Source organism: Pholis gunnellus, assembly GCF_910591455.1.
Source record: "Pholis gunnellus genome assembly, chromosome: 20".
Lineage (NCBI taxonomy): Eukaryota > Metazoa > Chordata > Actinopteri > Perciformes > Pholidae > Pholis > Pholis gunnellus.
Window position 1 is genome coordinate 4,545,758 of NC_136547.1, and position 26,753 is coordinate 4,572,510.

The 26,753-nt window shown below is 49.9% G+C and overlaps 1 protein-coding gene across 1 annotated transcript in view; it reads left to right on the forward strand.

Moving 5' to 3' along the window:
• The window catches only part of zeb1b (zinc finger E-box binding homeobox 1b), a 47,123-nt gene that overhangs the window by 15,349 nt on the left and 5,021 nt on the right, over window positions 1-26,753 (forward strand). Inside the window, exons 2-6 of the mRNA XM_079181119.1 lie at window positions 16,622-16,777; window positions 21,773-21,934; window positions 23,024-23,226; window positions 23,794-23,899; window positions 24,358-26,066. Coding sequence (XP_079037245.1) covers window positions 16,622-16,777; window positions 21,773-21,934; window positions 23,024-23,226; window positions 23,794-23,899; window positions 24,358-26,066 — 2,336 coding nt within the window. The remainder of the gene's footprint in view (window positions 1-16,621; window positions 16,778-21,772; window positions 21,935-23,023; window positions 23,227-23,793; window positions 23,900-24,357; window positions 26,067-26,753) is intronic.

Below are 26,753 nucleotides of genomic sequence, written 5' to 3' on the forward strand. Positions count from 1 at the left end.
TCCCACACTGGCAGAGCAATTATCACGAAAGTGGCTGTAGTTGATGCTAAAATGAATTAAATAGCGCTAAATCTGACTTAAAGTGAACACATTAACGGGCGAGAACGGAGCTGGACTGAACACAGCCCAATGGTCTCGTGGCCCGGAGTGATGTCTTAGGACTGTGGGGGGCGCCTAACGTCCCGGCTAACCCTCCCTCATCCCTCTTTATTTGGCCGCTATTCTGGGCAGGACTAATGTGGCGGCGGCGCTGCGCGCTGAGTGAGTCAGCGGTCATTAGAGTGTGCAGACAGCACTCTTGCCCGGAGGCCACAGGAGCCAGTCAGTCTAATGATGAGGCCGGGGACCTGAGCGCTCAGGACGTCCTATTAGCTCCATCCAATTAGCCCTCCCCGCGGGGGCCCCGCCCATAGTCTCCGTTACTTTGACCACCCATGGACAGCTGAGAGACGGACATTAAGGTCTCCTCCATTGTTGAAAAAAATGAAATGTCTCTCAGTGCAACAAGTCTCCGTCATGTTACTGACTTGAGAGAGGGAGAGAGAGAGAGAGAGAGAGGGGCTCAGTCACAGTGCTCAGATCCAGTCATCCTCCCCTGGGAGAGGCTGACTGAACAGGAATGTAAACATGGCAGCTAAATAAACTGCTGTGTGAGACACACAGCGAGAGAGAGAGAGAGAGAGAGAGAGAGAGAGAGAGAGAGAGAGAGAGAGAGAGAGAGAGAGAGAGAGAAGACAGAGGGGAAGCAAGAGAGTGCAGGATCAGTCAAAAGGAAAGGGCAGACTATTACAGGCTAGAAGTGGAATATATATCAGAGTAAACGGTCTGAACCGGGACAAACGGAGCATGGGGGGGTCCAAAGAATTGAACCTGGGAGGTTGGACGGCATCGGAGGCTCACAAGGACAGCGTTCCAGCATTCCTCTCCCTCCCCTCTTTTTAACACCTTATCTCAACCTCTCACTCTAAAATAAGATGCACTCACACCGTGTCACATGGCACCAGACATCACCCGCAGCTCCTCAAATACTCGAGCCCAGTTTGAAAGCTTTGAAAGTGCACGGGGGGGGGGCGCGCTCCTCACCGGTCTGCATATTTATGAGAGGAGAAAAAGTAAGAGGTGAGAAGCTGTCTATACTGATGATACAAAGCTTAAGATAATTGACTTTCACGTTCATTTATTGGTTTGCCCCCCCACCCACCCCCACAACGCCGGTGGTCCTCTTTCCACTGGACCTATGCACGGGGAGAAAAAGCACCCTGAAAACGAGTCTGGGGCGCCCCCCTTTCAACTCCGCTCCCAGTAGTGGTCTAATCCATCAGGCTTGTTCTTGACGTGGCGATGTGATGGTTGAGCACAGGTGCCCCCCGGCCTTTCTAGTTGCCATAACCCGTGGCAGGTGGCAGCCATTACCGCTCTGTTCCGGCAGGTTTAGCCATCGCCGTCCCACAGCCTGTCCCGCTCTCTCTGCGTCTCCTTTTCCTACCTTCTCCTAAAACCAGCAGCACTCGCTTTAGATCACTCGTCTCAGGTCCACGTTCTTTTTGTTTTTTTCCCTGCCTCTCTCTGTGCCTTTCATTTTCTCCCCAAGTCGGATCAAAGAGACGAGGTCTGTGGAGGCGTTTGGAACCAGACTCAGTGTCAACATGAAGCTCTCTGCTTCTTACCGAGCTACAGTTTTGTTTTTATTCTCACTGAGAACTGGTGCAGCTCTTTGCCACAATGTCCTCTTCTTACACCACGTTACACGTCAGCCATGAACACATCTACGCCAGCGGCCACCGGCTCATCAGTGCACCCCGGTATTCTGCCTGACATCTTCCTCTCCACCCTGTCTTTGTCCTCCCCCTCCGTCCCCGCCTCCATGCAACGCTGGGCGCCGGGCCAGAGGTGCTAAACGGCGTCTTAACCCCGGTGTCTGAGACTCCACTCATCCTTTATTCATCCCCATTAAAGGAGCATGAGAGTTGTTCTCTGCCTGTAGTCTAGAAAGACAAACGGCCGCAGCGCGAGTGTATCCACATAGTCGTACAAACATAACGGACGTGGGTGAGTGAAATATGCCATGTTTGGGCTCCTCTGATACCTGAGAGTCAGACCGCATGGTGGAGGCTGCAGGGAGACAAGTACAACACAGGTGTTGTCGTGTAGAGTAGTCTGTAAGTCTTGAGTCTTTTTCTGATGTCTTCAAAAATGTTTGCGCTGTGTGGGTATTGAAAATGTTTCCGGGTAGACCAGTGAGAATTCAAGCCACTCTTTATTCACTTAAGATCCACACTCAGATAGGTTTTTACGGCTGTAATTGTTTTCTTGTTTATTAAATTTGGTCTCAAGCTACTTTCGAAGTGGCATTAAAAATGTGGTAAAAAAAAAACACCTTGAAATCCTCATTTGAGGATTTTCGCAATCATCTCAAAGTAGTTACTCTGTTAAACAAACAATACCACACACACACACACACACACATTCACAAATGCCTCCAGCGGCGCCATTTAGCTGGCGGCGAGCCAAAATCTTCCTTACGATATAAGCCCCCAGGCTAGAGTACTTCACGTAGGGTACACACACACACACACACACACACACACACACAGGCCAAACAATATCAGCATCTCCCACCTTTACAACCTTGTTTCCCTGCGAGGGGGGCTGTTTGAAGCAAAAGGAGAGATAAAGAGAGGAGGACGGGAGGAGAGGAAGGAGATAAAGGTTAAGAATGGCGATGAAAATGGAGAAAAGTGCTACGCCAGCGACTGTGGCGGGAAGGAGGGGAGGGGGGGGGCAGACAGGAGTGAGCATTTCTGCCCCGTTGGTGGAATTTTGTGTGTGTGTGTGTTTATGTTGTGCAGGGGCAGGTATATTGAATATCAGCGTGTCTTGTGTGGACCGTCCTTAGCCCTTGCCGGCTGCATCTCAATCAGTCGAGGTAAATGCTACAACGGGTTGGAGACCCTCGTGGGAACTCAGATCACTGATGGATCTTGAATTGAGAGTTTCTTGGTGTGTGTTTTTATGCGTATTTAGTGTTCACGCTCGACGCGTGTCACCGGGTGCATTTGGTACAAAATCCTTCGTTGTGTCAGAGGTGGATCAGGAGGTCGGGGGGGGTTACTTTAATGCTCACACTGCACTGCTGTGACAGTGTGTTTTGGGAGGCCTGAAGTTGGCACTGCCCCATTGTGTTTTATGTACTGTATATTAAATACACACATGTTATAGACAGCTAGAATGGCACCTGAGTCACGAATATAAACATAGATAACCACAGACCAGATGTATATGAACCGTCAGGTGTGAGTGAAAAAAAAAAAAAGCTACAGAAACATCAGGGAGCTTAAAAACAACAACAGTCGTAGCTTTTTCAGATATCAACCTCCCAACCCTCCCATTGTTTCACAGAGACCGCTCTACTTAATGAAAAGCTATTGTGTGTATAGGTCCAGATCAGCCCCACACACACACACACACACACACGCTCTAGCCCCGTGGATAAGGAGCATTACAGTAAAGTAGCAGGTGCCTGTCCATCGTGGGTCGATTTGATGGTAGTCTATAATCTGTAAGGCTTTGATGCCACCGCCGCGCTTATCGGCCGGGTTTGTTTGGCCAGGCCCGCGGTGCCGGTTTTAACAGGATGACAAGCACCGTGCGATTAACCTTTGGTGCTTTAAAAACAGCTTGGTTTCAGTGTGGGGAGTTTGTTTTTTTCCAATTGATTAATGATGTCGGCACATTACAAAAAAACAAATACTGTTATCATCATGAGTAATTTAGGCTCGACTTGAGGCCTTATGTTGAATCCTTTGCTGTGCGGTCTGTTTCGTCGGTAGTAGCCAGTCTGTGCTGGTTAGTCCGAGTTAAACACCTACCGTGGTAGGCTGCCTCCTATACATTATACATGAGGACGCATTCATGATTTCATTGTCTTTCTGCTATTCTCCCCCCCCCATCCATCCCTCTGTATCCCTCACTGCCATCTTGTGTATCCACTATAGCAGTGGTATTAATCCAACTTTTGCTGACGGATGCGCCGTGTTCCTCCGCAGCAGGCTGGAAAAGCAGCAGACAGTCGGGCTTGTTGGCGGTGACACGCACGGCTCACATGGCGCCAGCTGCTTTTATTGGACAATAACGAGAGGCTGCAACGGATGACTTACAGGGACGCGCCCCGCAACCTTCCATGTGGAGGGCTTTTTATTTGAACACAGGACGCTTGGTGCGCAGCGGCGCTACAGCGCATGTGAACCACCGTGTGATGTACGCTCTGGCCCTCTAATGCTTCCCACAGCAACACCTATGATGAACTGTGAGTGGGTGTTGGCCGTGTGATTGATTGCGTCTGTGCCTCTTAGTGGGAGATTGCGCATGCTTCATAAGTGAAGCGCTGTGGAACATTAGTGGGAATTTGCATTTGTTGGTTACTTTTTTATGCTTCCACGCGCTTGTGTTTGTGACTGTCTTGGCTGTTTGTGACTGTGTGCTCGTGAGACACGTAAATCCTTCACGGTGCTTCCAAAGTCCCACCTCCTGCCCTGGCTGGCTAAACTCATACAGCAGCCGTAGCTATACCTACGGAAAAGGAACTCACTGTAATTCAAAGATATCGGACGGAATGAAATCATATTAAATCCACGTAATCATGACCCAGGCAGACCACGATCTCTTCCTAAACCTAACTAAGTACTTTTGCCCATCAGGACTGACTAACATTCACACGGGCACAGCTACGGTAGCACGTTTGGGGTTAGGTGTCTTGCCCACAGTCGCTCCTAAACCCAACTACTGTAAGGTGTTTCCTGTGAAGACAAAGACCCGATGCGTGTACCGTTTGTATGAGGACACGTTGACAGTGGACATAGTCCCGCTGATCAATCTGCTGTGTTGAACCCATCTCATTGAAGCAGCCACAGCTCATCAGTTCATTATGTCTTGGGGCTGAAGTGAGCCAGCTAACGAGTTAACGGTGTTAGCCGAGATTAACCTAGCATTACCACACTGCGGAGTAAAGCATAGATTTACACTGTAGCTTTGTGACACTGCATGTGATCAGCTGATGGTAAAGCACACGGCAAAATAAAAGCCGTGAGAATAAATGTGCGGACCGGGTCACACTTAGTCTCACCTGTAGCTCACTGGCTGTGTGTGTGTGCGAGTCACATTCTGTCTGGCCTAACTTCCAGTGAGTAGTCACCATCCTGTCTCCTCTGGCAGCCGCTGGAAGTGCCGCGTCAGCTCTGTGATAGCCCCTTCAACTTCCTGCTGCTCCTAAGATTAAACTCATCAGCAGGAGAAGATTCTGTGGGAACACACTGCAATGGAAAACGCAGGGAGCAGAATGCGGTTACAGTTGTGCAGTGACACATGGACGTTCAGGCTAATTATGAACTACAGACGAACACCACTAGTGCATGAGTTTTTCATCGCTCTCTCTCTCTCTGTGTTGATGTCCAGTTGGAGCACCTGGGAGGAAGCAGCTGTAGGTGGTGATTACAGTTCAGAGACTCCAAAATAACCTCTCCTCCTCCCTTGCCTGCTCTCTCCCTCCGTTCTCTCCTTCTCAGCCGCCCTCTTTCTCTCTTAGTCACTCCATCATCCAGATAACAAACATAAGACGTCCACGATAAATAAAAAGAAAGAAGAAGAAAGACAAAAGAAAATGGCCTCCATTCTCTGCTCTTTAGTGTGCGGTCCTGTGTGTGTGTGTGTGTGTGCGTGCGTGCGTGCGTGCGTGTAGCCATGTAAATAAAGTGACTAATACACACTGCCTGGCTCATCAATATGGGGAGCGGTGGGCTCACAGATGAGCACGGGATGAATAATGTTAGCCGAGCATTGCTGCATATGACCATCCCTTCTCTCTCCACCCACCTCCAGTGTGTGTGTGTGCGTGCGTGCGTGTGTGTGTGCATGTGTTTGCTGTGCTAAAGCTCCCATCAATCACACGCCCAGGACCTTTCAGCAAGCTACACGCACACGCCAAGACACTGACACATACACACTCCCGCTGAGTTTATTAAAAGCCAGAGTGTTATCTCTGATCTGTCTGACAACAGCTGCGCACACACACACACACACACACATACATATATATACATATATATTATTTATATATACAGTCGGCTCTAACACAACCATCAACACAAGTCACACTCATGTTGGCGGCGTGACGAGAAGAGCCAGTCCTCGGACAGATCTGTCTTTCTTTTCCTCTTCCTCTCGGCTACGGAGCGCATCACCGCGGTCGAACAGGAAGGCCAGTGTTCAGGGTCACGCACCGCCCAGTGGAATTCCCCCGCCTGCACCACAGGGCGCACACGGGCCGAGAACACAGCTCCGGTTTGACCCAGTTCAGCCACCGTAGTGTCAGGGAGACAAAGAGCAGGCTCCTCTTCTGTCCCCGCTGGTTTTCCTTGAGTGAATCGCTGCTTCCCCGTCAATTACATTTGCAGTTTTCTGACCTGCAGATTCCGATTTTCTCTCTGAGAACTTAAATTGACAGACTTGCTTTTTTCACCACCGTCCCAAAGTCATCTTTAGTGGTTATTTGCATAAAAACACACGGTTGACTTGTCATTAGAAGTTTTAATAATGTGTTATGAGCTGCTTAGAGCTAGTGTAAAGAAGTTCTAGATCTATTTCATATTGCTGTGAAAACATCTTCAAATGATTACGTCTGAACGCATCAGGACAACTCTATAATTTACCTTCGCCCAATACAAATTCTTACTGACTAGAGCTTGAATGACCATAACGCAAGTTAAGTCAAACTCAGTTAACGTTAGCTGTTAGCGGTTAGCTCTGTTATAAGGCAGACTGCGCTAAAGAGAGACTCCATGCCGGTCACTCTGATTTCTCTGAGCGGCATGAATGAATTAAAATATGAATACGAGTATCTGATTAAGTTAGTTGTTTCTCCATGCTGTCTGTGCGGCTGTGTTCTGATGTAAAACTATCGCGTGTGTGTGTGTGTGTAAATGTGACCCGGCCACAGTAGATCAGCTGAAAACCGATCAGTATTGACCGGCAGCCGATTGATTGGTGCATCTCTGTTTTAGTCTGTCCTTCCTGGAAGCTGACAACCAATAGGGATATGTTCCCACATGGAGTAGTGTTATTTCATTCTATACATTAAGAAAAACTGGGATCACAGGCAGAGGTCACTTGTTGATCAGAAAATAGACAGCCATGATTGTTGTAGCCATAGGTTTTGCCCCTGGGACACATCTCTTTTCAGATACGTGTTTTAGGTGTTTCTGCTTGGGGATACTTGACATGAAAAAGTGGGGCGGCTCTATCCCAGAGAACATCTGGCCGTTCCCTGCTGAATGACATCACATGGGATAGTCCCGAGAGTCCAGTCCAACAGTTTGCAGTGTGCTTGGGTAATCGACGTCCCACCCTGTTGGCCCGTTCGACAAACCCTGATCGGGCCTCCGTCTCTCAGCCCCGAGGAGCAGAGACCAGGCATCAGAGCAGAACAGGGAAGAACAAGACCGAGCAGAGTGAGGGAACGAGAAAGTCACATCTGTATTCAGCTGGTAGTTGTGTTCGTCCCAAACCATTCTCGCACAATCAATCAGGTCAGCGTTGGAGTCTGGCTGACTCACTCTCAAAAGCAACAGTTCATTTTTCCCCTGTTTACAGTGCTGCGATACACTAAGCGAGGTGATATAACAGAGTGTCCCACAGCAGCTGTGTTTGACTCACTGTAGGCCCATTACCATAGATGGCAGAGGGGAGTGAGAGATCTGCGCCCATCGATTGCCCCAGCTGGACCGTCGATACTCCCCATTCGGAATCTGACACGCCGGACTAATGGTCTCCCGGGGGCCAGTGGCAACCAGGCACACGCCCACACGCCATTCCCAGCACCTCTGGGCGTAATGGACAAACGAGGGCCCCCGTCAATACGTCAACACGTGACGGCCCGCGCTTACCTGCTGCCTCAGCACTAACGACGGCGCCGCTCGCTCGTCCTGTGATTCTTTATCTGTCCGCCCCATGTTTCTGCAAATCATAGTTTGCGCGTTAGTCATTGCAGTCGTGGTAAAAGGAGGAGGCGACGCGCTGGGAGAGGGGCACAGTAGATTAGTTTAACCCCCTTGTACACACTCTAGGTGAGGTTTTGCACCATGTACACACACATGTACCCTTTCTGTCTCGCCTGGTTTGGTGAGACGGATTTTCGGAGGCGTCCATCCGACGGGACCGCCCGTAGTCCGCCCCCGAGGTCGTTTAACAGCAGGGTAATGGTGTGATCGGTACCGGTTGACTGCTCTTCGGCCGTAGTGGCCCTGGAGGCTGGTGTTGTGGGGAGAAGGGGCTAACCCTTCCTGATCACACGGGGGGGAAAGCCACTTTGCCTGGGGAGAAAGAAAAGGACATAAGGAGGCAGGGGGGGGGGGGGGGTTGTCAATGGAGGACTGAGGTGACAAAAGAGCTTTTGTGGATGTAGGTTTAACGGCGTTAACCCCTTTCTCTCCCTGCTTCACATGACTAACAAGAAACCACTGTGACAACTGAGCAATCGCCCCGGGGCCGTGCGTTTGATTACGCGTTGTGTGTCAGGGGTTGTCCGGGACGTTTGGGCCCTCGGCTGTCTTGTGACAGAGCTGACATTCTGGAGAAATGAGAGAGAGTGGTCAGCTGTTGTCAAAATGCCAAAAAGGAGGATTTTTCGAGCAAAACAAAAAAAGGAAGGAGCCCTCGCTGCACTTTTGCGCGTTAGTGTCAGAATTATTGAAGCCACAGTAGGCTGTCGACCTGGATCTTCAGCCGGGGCTTCACCGAGCTGTGCTGACCCGCTGATTGCTATAAATGGGGAACTTGCAATGGTTTTAAAATTAGACGTGACCAATAAAACAAAAAGGCACTTCTGGGTTATTTCTGCACTTCCACCAGTCCGTGAATGTGCGTACAAGAGAGAGGGTGTGTGTGTGTGTGTGTGTGTGTACTGCCTGTTGCCCTACGGCCTGTCCCCTCACTGAGACATCTGTCAGGCAGAGCCGCAGCATCAACGACTGACCTTTACGCCAGCGCAACTGTTGTCCCTCGCTCTTTTTGTTTCTACCTCTTGTTTCCTCCTCCTCGTCTCATACCTTCATTTTACCGTTCACTTTGGTTTTCCTCTTTCGCCCTCGTTTCAAACCGTTCATGTCCCCCCCCCTGCGTTCCCTCCTTTCCCTCAGTCTCTCTGACAGTTTGTGACACTCCCTCCCTGGGGCCGCCATCAGTTCAGACGAGCATCGCGTGTGACAGGCCAGCTTTGTCTTTTTAAGCCATTAGCAGCTCCTCTCCTCCCACCTTCCAGACACCCCCCCCCCCCCCACCCCCAACCCCTCCATTTACCTTTTCTGCCCTCTTCTGTGTGTTTGCATGCGCACGTCTCTTGCTGCTGACTTTGTATTAATCTGCATAGCAAACACGGCCTCCACTCGAGTGAGGAATTGACGAGTGCAAAAAAAATAAACACGTGACTGGCGCCGGCGACGGCGATGTTCAGCCTTCCTTTAATGAACTGATGCGTTGGGCTGAATGTACAGATGACGGTGATCAATCTGTGCAGTAAGGTATACTTAACAGGTAAGCGGGATTTAATGAGATTTTCCAGTTGGAGAATTGTTTGCCTGTGCGCCTCCCTCCCTCCCTCCCTCCCTCCCTCCTCACGAGCCCAGTGTAACCCCCCCTGCTCTGTACTCCCCCACAGTAAACTGTCAAGCCTAATACAGGCAGGAATGTCCAGTCACCTGCTCCTAAAATGCAACAGCCCTGTGCTACACTAACCTAATATAGACCTGGGCCACACACAAGCAGGTTGGATAACACCGTTGTTGCTCATTGCGTATATTTAAACACACACCTCAACGGGGCCCGGCTCAGCTGTTGGGCCACAATGCTACAGCGAGGAAAGCTCAAATCTGAAATCAGTGTACCAATGAGTAGTGTTTATGACATTTTAAATGAAAGCATGCGGTGGAGTGAGCAGAACAGGCTTAAAGAAAGACTGGTAGCATTTGTAGCGTGTTAGCCGTGGCTCTAAGCGGCGCTGAGCCGTCTCACTGTATCTATGACAGAGTTGGATCAGGCTGTGAAATCGGATTCTGTCGTCTGACAACACATAGAGCAGGCTTGAACAGTTTGGCCCGCCGCTTGATAAATGATTATCACACACCCCTGAGTACATCTGCCTATTGTCCAGCGCCGTAACGCGCCAGTGGATGATTCCAACACATGTGGGCTCAAACAGCACCGGCCGGCCCGGGCGGCCATATTGCTGACATTAGTTGCAGACGTGGTTTGGAGAGAAAGGACGCGAGCTACGTGATGAAGTTTGATGCTACTGATGTAACGGACTACATTTAAACGTGGCTGAATACCTTTTGGCAGTTGCTCTAATAATATCCTCACAGAGCCTCTGCTCAGAATGTCACAAACACAAGACACAAACCGGCAAAATCAAAGCGGAAGAAAAGCATTATTATCAGTCTGCAGCCTGGATGGAGTCTGACGGGGACATTTCATTTGGCTTGTGACACTCCCGAAGCAGAGTTTTGAAGGATGCAACATTACTAATGTACTAATGTAACATTAGCCCGGCTTGTGTTCGGTCGCCCGTTCTGGTATCAGAGAGGGTTTTGCCGCTAACTGAAGGGAAACAACCCGTCGTGTGCCGATGCTTTCCTGTGCAGGCCGAATGTTTCTGCTGCCGTTTTGTTTCAGTGTTTGGGCTGATTTCCAGTGCAGCCATGTGTGTGAATATCAAGCCCAGCGCTCAGGTGACATAGTTTGTTATTAATCGTGTATAGGTCTGATAACTCATAGCATTGAGGGAGACAAAGGGGAGAAAACAGTGACAGATGAACCGTAAAAACAAAAGCATGAAAACAGAGCTAACAGAGAGAGCAGGAGGAAGCACGACTGCAGGTTTTCTGGCTTTTACCAGAATCTACAGCAGGTGTTTCCTCTCTTTTCTTTTCTTCTTTTTTTTTGTCTCCCCCTGCTCACCCACCTACTACATCACTGCTTTCTCAGTCACCTGCCTGCACTGTGCATAGCTGGACTGGTTCAATGGGTGGGCATTCTCTCACCACAGAACTGCTGAGTGTTGGAGAAGTGGAGCAGGCCTCTTCACTGGTGGATGAAAGGAGGGAGGGAGGGAGGGAGGGAGGGAGGGCTGGTGCAGAGATACTGTAAGTGGGTAGCAGAGAGTTTAGGTGCATGTGTTTGTTAGAGTTTTGTAGTCTTTCAGGAGGTTTTTTTTGCATCAGGTGAATTGTCTTAACAGTGCATCATGGCCTCCTGTGATAGATTTGATGGATGGATGGACCCATAGTGAACAAAAGGCCCTCTACATGCCTTTTAACGGCTCAAACACACACGCTCTCACTTAGGTGTACCGCTGTTATTGCCGTTGATGGGGATGTCTCACCTCCAACATAAACATGGCTTGGGGAGACAAGTGTAAACTTGGTGGCGGGGGCATTGCTGAGGATTGTGTGTGTGTGTGTATGATCCCACCCTCCTGTACACTACCAGCCCAAGGGCCTTATTTAGAAGAGCCGAGAGGAGCCAGATGCAGCAACTCTCCGAGGACGCCCGGTGCAACAGAATGTGTGTGTGTGTGTGTGTGTGTGTGTGTGTGTGGCTCATCACCGCGCACATTAGCCCCGTAGAGAAATACCATCACCTGCCACTGTGATTCCTACCCAGAACAGCCTTTTGACCTCCCCTCGGTAGCAAACGCAGCTTATTATCCAGGTATCATTGAGGCACAGCAGCACCATCAGGACTAACCTGAGCAATAAAACCATGTGGCCTACGAAGCAAAGCTCATAATAGACGCGTCTTAGTCTATTTCTCTTTTGAGATGCATTCTACAATCTCTGAGGTGCAGTTAAGTCCTTTTTTTTGCTTTTCCTAACGCTCATTACCAACCGCCGACTTCCTTTACACATGGAAGTGTCATCACACGGATTAAGAGAACAATAGCCGCCATTAGCATTAGTGTTATCATGGAAAGTGCTCATCAGATGGGAGATGAGTGACCGGCGGAGGCCCATTAGCTCACATGCTAAAACCTTGATCAGCGTCATTAGGAAGACAAGAGCCCATTGTCTCCAGCTCACCTCTGAAATGATTCACATGGAGAGCTCCGCTCCACAGGTTGTTGAAGTGCTTCGGAAATAATCTCAACCGCTCGCCTGTGTTGTTATTTGCTGCCTGGATCTATCAATGGAACATTTAGAAGTTTTGTGGTCGCACACAAATCCAGAACTGCATCAAAAGTGACTAATTGTCAGGATTCCTTGGTACTATTTTTTTCACTTACTAAACTCGTGCTTCTGCTTTTTGCTTCTCCCAGCCTAACTTAGAACGATGACTAAGAGTCATTGGATGTCATTTGGGGAGTTTTTGGAGCTGAATGTTGTGCTGTGTATCCATGGAGAAGCTGTCCAGGATATGACTAGTCCTAGGTGTGACTGTGGTTGGTAGACTCTCAGGAAACAGTCTCTTGGGACCCCTAGTGCCCTCTTCGGCTAACTGACAGCCCAGTTATCTCTCTTAACTCCTGGAGCCAGCTAGTCTTTGCCTGACCCAAACGGCCTAGCTTGCCGGTTTCGAGGCGGCCTGCGAACAAGCCAACCAAACAAAAATCCCAGATTCTTTTGTTTTGTTATAGGCACTCGAGCTGACCTTCCTGACTCCTGTGGGAGGAAGGCTGTTGTTTTAATAAAACCGGCAGCGTTTACCTCAGCGCTGAATGAGGCACCTCACCTTGAGACGGCATACTTGAGGTTTTGAATGGCACGGCTTTGTTTTACTTTGGTTTGAGCTGTTTTTTTCTTTTTCTTTTTTTGTAGTGGTTGGCTTCCCTGAGAACAAAAACGAATGGCATTGCAGAGCCGCAATGGCAGACTCTGTGACGACAGGGTTCTGTAGACCTCGAGGATGTCTGCGGTTGTTTGAGCTCTGAATGAGATAAGTGGCGTACCTCAAAGAAAAGGGAAGACTGTGAAAGCCAAGGCTAAATATAGAGACAGAAGAGAGGTACAAGGGGCAGAAACCGTGGCTGCCGCTTAAGATGAGTCAATGTGTCTAATCACAACCAGGACTACAGCAGACCTCAGGATATATGTCAGTCGGTTGGCTGAAATTAGCAGCAGGGAGAGCGCACACCCTTTGATCTGTCTCTTTAAGACGGGGGAAAGTGTTTTGGTTGAGCATTCCAGACATACCTCCCACACATTCTGGTCGGCCCGCGCGTAAGACGTATAGGTTTACAGATGTCCTTACAGATGATAGATCAAGATAAAGCTCACTCTGGATGGTAATGTGTTTGTTCACAGGCTGTACGTGTTGCTCTGTGTCCTCGTCCAAAGCCAGTCACTCACACCTCGAGGGCCTCCGAGATAGCTCACTCCCACAGAGGTTGAGATACTGCCATTCCTATCTGGCGCGCCCCAGTGTATGAAAGCACAAACCAAGCCATCTGCTGTTGTACAAACATGACTCTGCAGTGATTTGTGAGTTCCCAATGTCTCCTTATTCATCAATCAGGCCGGGATCAAAAGAGTACGGGCCTGAAATCAGTGCCAGCGAGTTTACTTAATTACAAATCTACAAAATGAACCCGCGTCAAGGGGACATATGGCAACGGTCATAACGATCAACGACGATATGTCCGCCAAGGTGATCCCCTCAGATGGGGTAACGTTTTGGGCGTAACCCAGCCCAGTCACCCATTCCTTTGCCAGTAATTGATACAGCCTGGCAGGTGTCATAACAACACAGCCCCTTTTCCTCCGGGCCAGCACATTGAAGTGTGGCTGAGACGGGCTGTCTGGCCGTGTCTCCCAATGGACTCTGGGAACTCTGCAAAGGGGTGACGAGTGACGGTCAGGGTGGAAAGATTCAAGCCGCTTCAGTCATTAACTGAGCAGTCACTTGGGCACTACTGTAGCAGGCTACGAAAGGGCAAATAAGGTACTTTCATTTCACAACAGCTCGTATAAGTCGGATGCTTTGGGTCTTCCGAGGTAAAGGCCTGTAATCAAGCGTTGAAGCTTGTTTGCCTCGCATTGATTTTGCCCTACTACCCAGATCCATCCAGTGTTTGTGAATGGGAGGGCACTGCAAAGGTGTGATCTGTGGCAAGAACTTAACAAGCCAGGCTTTTATTTTCCCAGGTGTTCAGCACACTGCAGCCTCAGGAAGAGAGCAAACTTTTAGGAGTGAGCTCTTCACCTCCTCCACGGACCAGCGCTCTCTCTCAGCCGCGTAGGAGTCGTCCTCCTGTTGTGCGCTAGCATGTTAGCGCTAACGAGGCCAGCTGTCCAAACGCTCAGCCGGTCAGCCAGAAGGGACCGCAGCCTTTGTTGGTGCTAGGTGTTACATCTCCTGTCGGAGCACACATTCTTGTTGCAACACCGCCAACCATTTGGCACAGGAAGACCGCTCTCCGTCCACCTCCCCCACCTGGACCGCTCGCCCATCCTTCACTCTTTCTGTACTTTGCAGCTCCCTGCTTTTATTGTCCATCTTGGCCGTGGCCGCCTCCCCTTCTGCACACACCAGCACATTGATTCTCTCTCTCTCCAGCTTTATAGTTGATCATTTTTCTCTCGACACACCGCGGGCGGAGAGTGTCGCCGTTGCAATCGCTGACCTCAGCTCCACACCTGAGTGGCTCTTGCCCTAAACAGCCTCTCAGACTCGTCCTGAAGCGCCTTTCTCTTTCAGAAGTGCTGCACCCTGTTCGGGCTGCTGAATGGACAATACATCACCTGGCAGAGTCTCTCTGGCGGAGAAGAGAGAGGTAGGTGGTGTGGGGAGAGAGAGAGGTGGTGTGAGGCAGACAAGGGAGAGGGGGGGAGACTAGTTTATACAGTCTCACAATACTATATGAATCCAATTAATTATCAGTGTATTTGAATGGGAGTGCTCCCAGGTCTTCAATTGTTCTATTGGCTAGCCTGGACAGCAATCCAGCTACAAAGGATGTGCGTCACCCCTGAACATTTCTTTTGAAATACCACAATGTGGTGGCGGTCCCATCATATTAAAGGGGGGGAAAAAAGATGATATTGCGGAGTGAGGGACGAGGAAAGAGGTTGAGAATGAAATAGCTCTCCTGATGAGCCCTGATAGGATTTCGCAGCTGCGGCACAGCGGTGTTGACCCTGCGAACGACTCACCAAATAACAGACCTCCGCCTCCTCCTCCTCCGCCACCTTTCATCCCTCCACCCCCACACCTCCTTCCCCGATCCCTGCACGTCTACCGAGCTTGCGTGAGCGCCGACCGGTTGTAGTGACCTGTAGGGGTGCGGAGAGAAAGGGAGAGACCTCACTGAAACAATCGTCATTGATTGAAACTGAGGCTCATGATTCTCCCAGATACGCCTCCTCCCGTCAACAAGAAGAAGAAGAAAAAAACCACTTCAGAAAGAAGTGGGCGGGTGGGGTTGGGGTGAGTGAAGAAAAAGATTCCTCTTTGTACTGCCAGTGCGTATTCAGCGAGTGAGTGCAGGTGTGTGTGTGTGTGCGCGCATTGTGTATGATGTGAGATAAAGTAGCTGGAGAGGTAGTTTCAGTGCCGCAGCCCGGGCCCTCTGCTGACTGGGCTGCTCTCACTGGAGAATTGATTTGGCCTCCGAGAGGATCTGTAGCTCCCTCAGTGGAACAGAGGGATGGCGGAGGAGGAAGGGGGGGGGGGGGGGGTTTGAAATGGAAGGAGAGTGGGCGGAAGTAACACAGGTGGAATTGAGAGGTGGAAGGAACCGGGTGGAAAATGAAAAGAAGACACGGGAACACACACACTCGCACATCTGAGGCAGACAGTCGGTCAGGGAGATTTACTCCCCGTAATAACCCTCTCTGCGGGGCCGGCTGTCTCTGTTGTCTCCTGGCTCCTTCAGCCCATAACACAACCCGACCAGGTCACACCGACTCCCACACACAGGCTCTCTCACTCACACACACACACACACACACACACACACACACACACACCACTTCAGCCTGAAATCTAATGATGATCTCACACGCTGGTGCTGCATGTGTTGTCTGCAAGTGCCAATGTTCTGTTTTTTTGTGCGACACAGACTGTTGTTCCCGGAGCTTTGGCGTCAGTCACTCTGGATTCACATCTTTCTCGAATGTTCCGTACTTCTACTTCATTGAGGCAACCGAATCATCAAGCTGCGGTGTTTTTTAACGGCCCTCCCTCCACTCTGTTGTTAGTGCCCAAGCTGTTTTATTCTCTCCTGCTTTAACAACCCACTTTCCCCCCCCCCCCCCATGGGGATCCTTTAAAGTTTCATCTCATTTATTGCAGTTAGGCCGTGGTCTGTTTAATTGGTGTTTCCAGCCCTTTACCCCCCCCCCTCCCCCTTCAACCATACCCTTTGATAGTTCTGACATTTAAATGACGGTACATATATTTAACCTCTCCGACTCGTGGCCTTTCACATTCAGTGCTTACAATCAAGAAGCCCATACGACACGCCTCCCGTTATCTTTATCAAGGATGAAAACACTAAATGCTCGCCTTTCAAGACTAATTAAAAAAAGAAAGATAGACCCGTCATCCTAACCTCTGTCCCCCATGTCTCCCCGTGCAGTGACTAGCTACAGCAATGCGGTGGAGGCTGGCTCGGACTCGGATGACGAGGACAAGCTGCACATCGCGGAGGAGGAAGGAAGCCTGGCGGACGGGGCCGACTGCGACAGCACCCCGCCGGACGACAAGCACCCCAGGGAGCGCTGCTGGGACGGAGGTGAGACCAGACGCACCTACTTGCGGGACGCATTGTTATTATCACACTCTCTCACACACATGCAGCAAAAATCTAGCTCTTATTTTCAGGTTTTAAAATCTTATTTAAAACCACGCCAGTGGGGGAGAACAGTGCTTGATTCACTGTTTGTTTCTGTATAAAGAGAAATAACTTTTTAAGATGCATACATTCCCGGTGTCTCCTCTCGCTGTCTGTGCTGCCACCGTTTGGCTGGCACAGTGTCTCTGAAAGAGGATAAGAGCATCAGTGTCAAATGAACTGTGTCACGCAGCCTCTTTATTTACTGTTACGACATTGATTGTTTGAGCGCCGCTGCCTCGTTTTGACCTCGGCTGACGCGAGCCAGGCTAAGATAAGAAGTGCCCCGCTGACGTCGGCGCACAGTGAAGTGCCAGGCTTTTGTCTCATTGTGAAAACGCAGAGTGCGAGGAAACAGGTACTACACGCGGTGGGTTCCCAACTAAGGCAGGAAGCACGATATCAAACAGAGACAATGCCAACACAGGGAGAGACCTTCAAGCACAGAAAATAGCCCCGCGAGCAGGAGAGCGGGCGGAGAGCTTTACGGCACTGGTGGGCATTGGAGGGGGCCGCCGTGAACTTCTTTTTACCTCGAACCGCGTGGAAGTGACATCAGAGCCACAGGAAGGGCTGACGTCACATGCCCCCCCCTCCAAAACAACAATTGCAGGTGCTGAAGGATGTCGGTGCTCCAACCTGGGCCCAAGGCCTCCGCACTGCTCTCCTGACCTCATACTGCACATCTGTGTGTGTGTGTGTGTGTGTGTGAGACGCTGTTAGTTCAGGGCCCACGCCAAGTACAGTATGTGCAATACTTGTGACAGCTCCGTATGAAATGTAATTAGATATTCAGCCACATGGATATTTATTTTAGGGTGTTGCTCTCTTTTGCAGGTTTTGGCTGGATTGTTCACGGGTGAGCGATGTGTGAGATGGAGGGGGAGGGGTTTGATTTAGCAAGAGGTCGAGTTAGCGAAAATGTCCAGCCACCCATTGTAGCCACCCATTCCCCGTCGTATTCATCACCGCTCTCCAGCCGTACCTAAAGGGAAAGTTGGAGGAAGAATAATGTCATTGGTTTTGGCCGGGGCTCGCGAACATTAAACACTTCAAAAGCATGAGTTACACTGAAACAGCTCAGTGAGCTGGCTGCGCTCCACACTTATGCCTGATCAGGCATATTTTTCTTTTGGCCTTCACTCATGAGCGCACGCACGCACGCACGCACACACACACACACACACACACACCTCTCGTTCTCACTGTCTGTAGCCCTCATATCATACATCTAGCAGCATCTTTCTTGTCACTCTGAATCGGACTGACGAGACACGGGGAACAAACCCGCACATCTCTCCTCCCGTCATCCCTCCCTCTGTTGGGATCACTCCTGAGAACGGAGAAGTCCCCGGCCCCGGCCTTGAATAGTGGCCGCCACCCGCTAATCTTCTCCTCGGCATAGCCCAGCTCGCTTCAAATTAAAGAAAAACCTTGACACCCCTTCTCCTGAGACTGCCGCTCTCCAAAACCAAAACGGTGGTTTTTCAGTGCTTTTTGCCATCTCCCCCTCCCCTCCCTGCTCCGTTCTCTCTCACTGGTTTCCTCTTGGTCTGAATCATTCCTCTTGATTACATGGTATCATAGGCGCCCTGCTCGCTGTCATTACTCATTCACTCCGAAATGATAATGTAGTGCTGGAGCAGCCAAGTGTTGGTGCAGTAAACTGCAGCCTGTTTTCCTCTTAAGAACAGGCCGAGTAACTCCGGGGGGATTGAAAAGGTAGAGAGAGCGTTGACCTGGGAGGGCTTCCCCTTTATACCTGACAAGCTGGAGAGCATGATTACAGCTGCTTCTTAGTTGAGCGTGTTTGGCGGGCATTGCTCTGCTGAATTATTCTCTTCTGTGAAAGCCATGCGAAGTTGCAAGGCTCTCACGCACAATGACACTTGCTTTTTCCTCACCGTTTCACTCCTGACATGCGGTGATGATATATGATGTCCCTTAGAATCAAATCCTTTTTGGATCACTTGTTTCCTCGGGGCCCTCTCTGGACACACGGGAACACCTACATTCCTGCGTGCCTTATGTCACCGTGTGATGTTAAAACTGAGCCACCCTTCTGGACAAGAAAGGAAGAATCATCCAGAGAGCTGGGGGAGATTGTCCAGCGGAGACACGAAGCACAAATACTTGATTGCACAAAGCCAAGGATAAGCAAGTCCTTGTAGATTTTGTAAAAACCTCACATGTATTCTCTGACTTCCCTCCTGTTGATGGGAGATAAAGGGCAACATCTCCACTAACGACTGTGGCGTATTCTGAGCTGTTTGCGCGAAGCCTTATCGCTGGTGCGTCTCTCCCATCCGAGATAGAACCCACAAACAGGGGATGCACAACCACAGGAAGCGGTGGGGGGGCAAAGGTCAGCCGGGGCAGGAAATGCAACATGGGATGCCGTTGTATCACGTTGCAGAGATGTGGGCTGAGAGTGATGAGAAAGGAGAGAGTGGGTGGTCTGGTGATTTTGTTCGAAGTGGTACTATAGTTAGGTTGCTCTGTAAAATAAAGAAAGACTTTTTTAGTTGTTTTTATTACATCGGAGCTGCAACAGAGTGTCCTGCCGCTGCTTCACAGGGCTTTCGTTCCGGGTTTTTTTTTTTAAAAACGATTTTCCACTTGTGCAGTGGTGCGTGCACATCCCCGCGTCAGCACATAAATGGCCTGTGTGATGTTTCATGTCAGGGGAGCAGCCTGATAACACGTAGCCGCCTCAGCGAGGCTGCAAACCTCTCTGGCCTCACTCTGTACTCAACAAAGAGCCGAGAGACACACTCACGCAGACACACACACACACACACACACACACACACACACACACACACACACACACACACACACACACACACACACACAAGAAGGGAAAACAACAGCTTATCATACCTTTGCACCGCATACCCCCAACCGGGACTCTACTTCACACGCATGCTCAACGTTTAGTAGCCTAGAGGTGTGTTTGGATGCTGCCTTTGAGCAGTGGAGGGAAGCTAAACACAGTCAGATCAGCACTTTCCCACATGCAACAGTGTTTGACAATGTCTAGTCAACTAGAAGTGTGAAAAATATGAAGGCAATTCATTAAAGGGGCTACATTTGAAATTGAGAGCATTTTTTACTGCCGCGGCTAGAAGCTAACAGCGCCACCGGTGCTGACAAAGCTAACAGTTTTTACCTGAAGAGGGAACCGGAGGGCGCTACGCTTCCACGAGACGGCGTTATCAGCTGTTACCGTTATCAGCTGTAACCGTTATCAGCTGTAACCGTTAGAGCGCCATTCGGCCATGTGCACGCTCACAGCACTAACGTGCACTAAAAGCATGCGCGGCCTGCCCGGCTATGTCAACAACAACAAAGCACAGAGAAGCTCGTATTACAACACACACAGAGAGAGAGCGTGACTTCACTTCACTCCACTGTATCTTTACATAGGTAATAGGTGTTTGCTGCTACCTCAATGCTCTGAATATAATGTAGAAGCCCTTTCAGAAAGAATGGCAATCATATTTTCCAAAATGTCCAACAATATCTTTTAAATGAAATATGTAGCAAACATGTGTAGGGGGTTAGCAGCCCCCAACGTGTTGCTGTCGCTCAACTTTATGAGGAGGATTCCACAATTGGACATTCTCAGCACCTGCTGTTGGCTCTTGCTTTGCACACATGTTCACCAGCACACAGCCACTTTCTGTTTTTCCTTGTTTTCTTACAGGGCGGGAGGTTTCTTCGAATGGTCTTCAATAACCCTAGCAACAAACGAGTGATATTGTTTCGCTGCTTTGTTAAGGTGCACCAGAGGAAGCCGGAGCAGGGCTGTATGTAAGAGCACTGGTATTCACTGTGCGCCGTTGAGTCAGGAAGCGCTACACCTGTTCCCGTCTCAGAGGAGAACACAGCTGCCCCCCCAACCCCTGTCTTTCGACACACACCGCAGTTCACAGAACACAATTCTCAAATCCCCTCTACGCTGGAGGAGTGCTTAAATCTGTAAAAACATCTGCCCGGTAAACACCACAAAGGCATCCGCAGCGGACTAACTTTGCTTTTAGCTGATGGCTCACCCTCGTTATTATCCTCTGTAATGATACACACAGGCGCGCTAACATATCCGCAGAGGAATAATGCTCGATTTTAATCGCCGACACACCGCACTCGGTTCCGGTATCCACTTCAGGAAGCTCTGGGAGAGCAGAGACGGAAACGGGGAAAGGAAGCTTCCCGCGCATCCTAAACTCCGTCCTCGGGTTACACTTCCTATAAGCCGCAGCTTGCTAATTAGTGCTCGTTAGGCTAGCTAGCCAGGCCCGTGTGATGTGGAGGAAAGAAAACATACTCGGCTCCCACGTGCAGACTCTCATTTGCTGGGATATTAAGCACAGTCTGAAGGCCAAGCCTCTCCAGAGAGCAGAGCGTGCTGTGTGTGTGTGTGTAGTAACATGTGTGCACGCGTCCCTTGCTGCGTGATATCTATCCGCCGCAATACATCAGGACAAGATTCATCACCTAATTATCAGTCACAGTCTCAACAAGTACCTTACCTAACATTATGAAAAGGGGCTTGCCATTCAGTTCTTACAAAGAGCGTGATGCTCATACAGTAGCCTGTGGCCTTTGATGCTAATTAGTTTTCTCATCCTATTGTGAACAACAGCATTCGGCGCCGCATGCCTCATTCCAGGCTGGCGAACATGTCATGGTCAAGGGCCCGGACTGTAAGATCCATTTCAGCTATAATGACAGGGACATTATTGGATTATCACATTACAGGGGTTAGGGTTTCATACGCGCTGCCCGCATCGATAGAAAAACATGTACGTCTGGAAATGACAGGGTGATCGATGATACCTTTTTTTTCGCAGGCGAGACTCTAATCGATGCGCGTGTTTGTCCCCTCCGCAGTGAAGGAGGATTGCGTGTCGGATGGCGAGGATGACGGTAGCACGGACGCCCTGGTGGAGGAGATGCTGCAGCAAGGGGACACGGCCGTCATCTACCCAGAGGCCCCGGAGGACGAGCCTCAGCGCCAGGGCACCCCCGACGCCGGCGTCCACGACGAGAACGGTACGGGACATCGCCGCACAGCATTCATGTAAACAAAAGAAAAAGAAAAGAACTATAATAACACTCTGAGCAAGATCATTTTTGTGTACACATCCATTTCCTTTGATTACTTTAAATGTCATTCATATCCCTGTTAGTAGTGCACACAAGCCAGGTGTATTGTCCTTAAATCACACACGCTGAAACACACACCACTGTATCCACCTGAGAGCTCACAGTCACCGAGCTCTCACACTATTACTGCACCTACCCAGTAATTACTCCCCCCCCGGCTCTACCATCTCCCCCGTCTCACCTTTAGGTGTTAACTCCCCCCCATTAACGCCACTCTCCGACATCATTACAACACAGCGTTATTTGTTAAGTGCGGCACACTGGGGCCCTTTATTGCTCCCGGGCTTTTTTGCCTTTTACCTGCTGCCACCGAGGAGGGATGGGGGGGGGAGAGAAACTGCAACACCTGAGCAAATTTGTCACGTCCGCTCGAGCTCTTGGCTCACAGCTACCTGGGCGATAATGTGTGTGCATTCCCGTCCCGAGGCCCTCACCAATACATCACCTGTTAACGAATTAATGCTTCACCTGTGTGGGAGCCAGGCAACCGAGACCCTCTGTCAGCCCGGCTCGGATCTCTGCAGGCGGCTGCTGTTTACCCAGCCCACTTTTCCTTACATGCGTGGGTGTTTTCTGAAAGGCTCAGAGCGCACAATGGGCAATCAAATGACGGAATTTCAGGCGTGCGAAAGCTGTAATTGCTGGGCAAGAAGCAGAAAAGCAAAAAAAAAAAAATATTCCGGTCCTGCATCGGCAGCCGAGCACGCAATTTCCACAAGGACAGGAAGGCGGTTACTATGGATCACTAATCAGCGTTTATCCATTTGGTTACCTGGGTGCTGTTTACCTGTGGGGGAGGATCTCTCAGTGATTGGAGAACTAGCAGAGGAGTGTTACTGTGGCAGGCCTTGTGTAACATCAAAGAGCCCTCCTTATTGATTGAGTGTGTTTTAACCCCCCTCTTCCCTCCCCTCCCCTTCACTCTCACATATGTCCTAACACTCTCCTCTCGTGTGGGGTTTTTTTTCCACCCAGGAACTCCCGATTCGTTCTCTCAGCTGCTCACCTGCCCGTACTGCGCACGAGGCTACAAGCGTTACAGCTCCCTGAAGGAGCACATCAAGTACCGCCACGAGAAGACGGAGGAGAGCTTCAACTGCCCCGAGTGCAGCTACAGCTTCGCGTACCGCGCTCAACTGGAACGGCACATGACGGTCCACAAGGGCGGACGGGATCAGGTAAAAAAATCAACTGATTGACAAACTGGTCAGGGCTGGATACTGATAAAACCCCTCACTGGTTACAAATCTCCCTTTCTGGTATATTTGAATGGTCTTGTGATTGTGATTTAGTTTTTCTTCTCTTAGTGTTGTAAGTTAAAAGTGGAATTGCATTTTTTTTTTCAAACTAGATACTTTTTGCAGGTAGTGAGAAAGTAGTCAAATACTTAGATATATACTTACCTATATTTGTATACTTTGTATGACATATATTCTGTGCTTCAGTTTGATATTCAGATATTTATATGCATCACGTTACACAAATAGTCAGTGAGGCTGGATTGGTTCGCTGGAAGGTTTCAGTGGCGTGCGGTAGCGATTACGCACCGACAAATTGATCCTAAATTATGCAAACCTACATGGAAGCGTTGTCTCCAGCAGCTCGCTTCCAGACACGACAAACAAACATGAACTTTTGCCCCTCGATTGATTAATGACACCGCGACGTGAATTAGCAGCAGTTCAAAGGTTGTGTTTTCATGGTGCATCTCGCTGAACGTCCCCCTCTCTCCCCTGGTCTGACAGAGACACATCACACAGTCGGGAGGCAATCGTAAATTCAAGTGCACTGAATGTGGCAAAGCATTTAAATACAAGCACCATCTGAAGGAGCACCTACGCATCCACAGCGGTGAGTGGACAACCCCTGTCACCATGGCAGCATTCCGCCCGTGTGTGTGTGTGTGTGTGTGTATGTGTGTGGGTATGGGTGTGTGCGTGCACGTGATACTGTACACGTCTTTGCCATTAATCTCTGTTGGCCACAGATGTTTCCGATATACCAATATTTATGTTTTTGCCAATTCCCTGTATTTAGATGTCCTTCATTGTGTTTCAGTCCTCGTGTGCTCTTCCTTAATGTGCCATAATTGTGTTTCTTTTGGCATTATGGGACAGCAATTAGAAAGGGGCATTTCCCAACGGTGCCATTACATCAGCGTTTAAGCATCATTGAAATGCATTAGAGCTTTTTCCTACCGCACTGCTCATAGCCTAGCTCGCTCATTTAGCTTCATTCACTAATGGAAATCTGTTTCCTCCCCCCCTCCCTTCCTTTCTCTCTGTTGTACACATCATGGTTTTATTCAGGAGAGAAACCCTACGAGTGCTCCAACTGCAAGAAGCGCTTCTCCCACTCAGGCTCATACAGCTCCCACATCAGCAGTAAGAAGTGCATCAGCGTCATCTCAGTCAACGGCAGACCGCGCTCGGGGAACGCCAAAACCCAGACCCAGGGTACGTCGCCGGCGCTGCCCACGTCACCCTCGGCCCTCCGCACCCAGATCAGGGAGAAGCTGGAGCACAGCAAGCCCCTGCAGGAGCAGCTGCCACTCAATCAGATCAAGACCGAGCCAGTGGACTACGAGTACAAGCCGACGTTGTTAACATCCTCAGCCATGGCCGCCATGAACGGTGGGCTTTTCAATGGAGGTGCTGCAGCTTCTCTGCAGGGCACAGTGCAGGCCGTGGTCCTGCCCACTGTGGGGCTGGTGTCTCCCATCAGCATCAACCTGGCAGACCTGCAGAATGCTCTCAAAGTGGCCGTGGACGGTAACGTCATTCGTCAGGTGCTGGAAAGCAATGCCAAAGGCCAGGGGCAGATGAACTCGGGGTTAACCACTGGAATGCTCCATCCCGCACAGCAGCAACTCATCTCAGCCATCAGTCTGCCCATTGTGGGCCAGGATGGAAATGCAAAAATCATTATAAACTACAGTTTGGACCCCAGCCAGGGCCAGCTCATTGCTCATAACCTGAAGAAAGAGCCTGAGCCCACCTCACCAGGCCAGACCACCACTGACACCTTTAAGTCCCAGAAGCTCCCCGAGGATCTAACCATCAGGGGAGCCAGGCCCAATGAAACTAAAGAAAAAGAGGAAAAGACCACTAAAACTTGTCTCCTGTGTGATAACTGTCCCGGTGGGCTGGAAGCACTCCATGCCCTCAAGCACTGCAAGAAGGACGGCCTCAGGCTGAACGGAGCGGGCCTGGATAAATCTGAGTCTGGTGTCGCTGCCTTGCTGTCAGAGGGAGGACTCTGTAACCAGCCCAAGAACCTCTTGTCCCTGCTCAAGGCCTACTTTGCTTTAAATGCAGAGCCCACTAAGGACGAGCTGGCGAAGATCTCTGACTCAGTCAGCCTGCCAACCCATGTGGTTAAGAAGTGGTTTGACAAAATGCAGGAGGGTCAGATATCACTGGGTGCCCCAACACCTCCCTCGGAGGAGGAGGACACCTGTGAAGCTAGCAGTGTGGTGTCTCTGGTCCCAGGGAAGGACACGGCCAATATGAGCCCTTCCGGGACCCAGGGCAGCCCGACAGAAGCCACCCCAGCGGAGGTCAACGGCACTCACAGCACGCCGGCCTCTCTCTCACCACTAAACCTGACAGCTGGCGGTCCCGTCCCAGCCCCGCCTCCCCAGAGCACTGAGGGACCCCTAGACCTGTCGCTGCCAAAGCCCGCCAGAGAGGAAGCGGAGAGAGTGGTGGCTATAGCCCGCGTTTACCCCTCCCCTTCCTCCGGCTCTACCAATGTGGATGAACCCCTAAACTTAACTTGCACAAAGAAAGAGGCATCGCCACTCTCAGCCATGGGCGTCAGCCCCATCGCACTGTACGCCAGCCAGCTAGGTGCCAAACCCCTCGACATTGTGACCACAATGCAATGCCTACGGGCACTCGCCACTAACAGCAAACATACTATCCTGATCCCCCAGCTGGCTTACACCTATACCACTACAGCAAGCAGCCCTGCTGGGACCGAGACGCAGGAAACCATCCACCTCAACGGAGTGAAGGTGTGCAATCATTTCTTCCCCCAAATTAGCAACAGTTGAGCGTCCCTGTCTTTGTTAAATGCATAGTTTGATATTTTGGAAAATATGTTAATTCGCTTCCTTGCTGTGAGTTATATGAGAAGATACTACTCTCATATTTGTATGCTAAACATCAAGATACAGCCAGCAGCCAGTCAGCTTACATGTAGCTTAGCATAAAGACCGAAAACAGGGGGAAGCAGCAAGCCGGGCTTTGGCCAAAGTTCAACCAACCAGCACCTCTGAAGCTCACAAATGTCATAATTAACGTGTTTGCTCGATCCATAGAAAAAGAGCAGTAGAAAAGAAAACGTTTCATTATAGTTTTATGGATAGATGCCTAATGGATTCATTTGAGATTACTTGGCAATCAGTGGATACTCTAAATAAAGTATAGCTCTTTAATTAGTGAGATTTAGAGGTGCAAGTAGGCAGATTGTATTACCTTTGGACAAAGCCAGGCTGGCTGTCTTGTGCTAAGCTAAGTGGCTGGCTGTAGCTTTATATTTACTGTAAAGACAGGAGAGTGGTATCAATCTTCTCATCTGACTCTTGCCAAGAAAGCTTAACAAGCGAACTAAAATATTACTTGAATTACTTGTCTGTACTCTTCAGTTACTGTGTACAAGGGAGGATGTGATTTCTAAATGCTCACAGCTTTATTTGCCT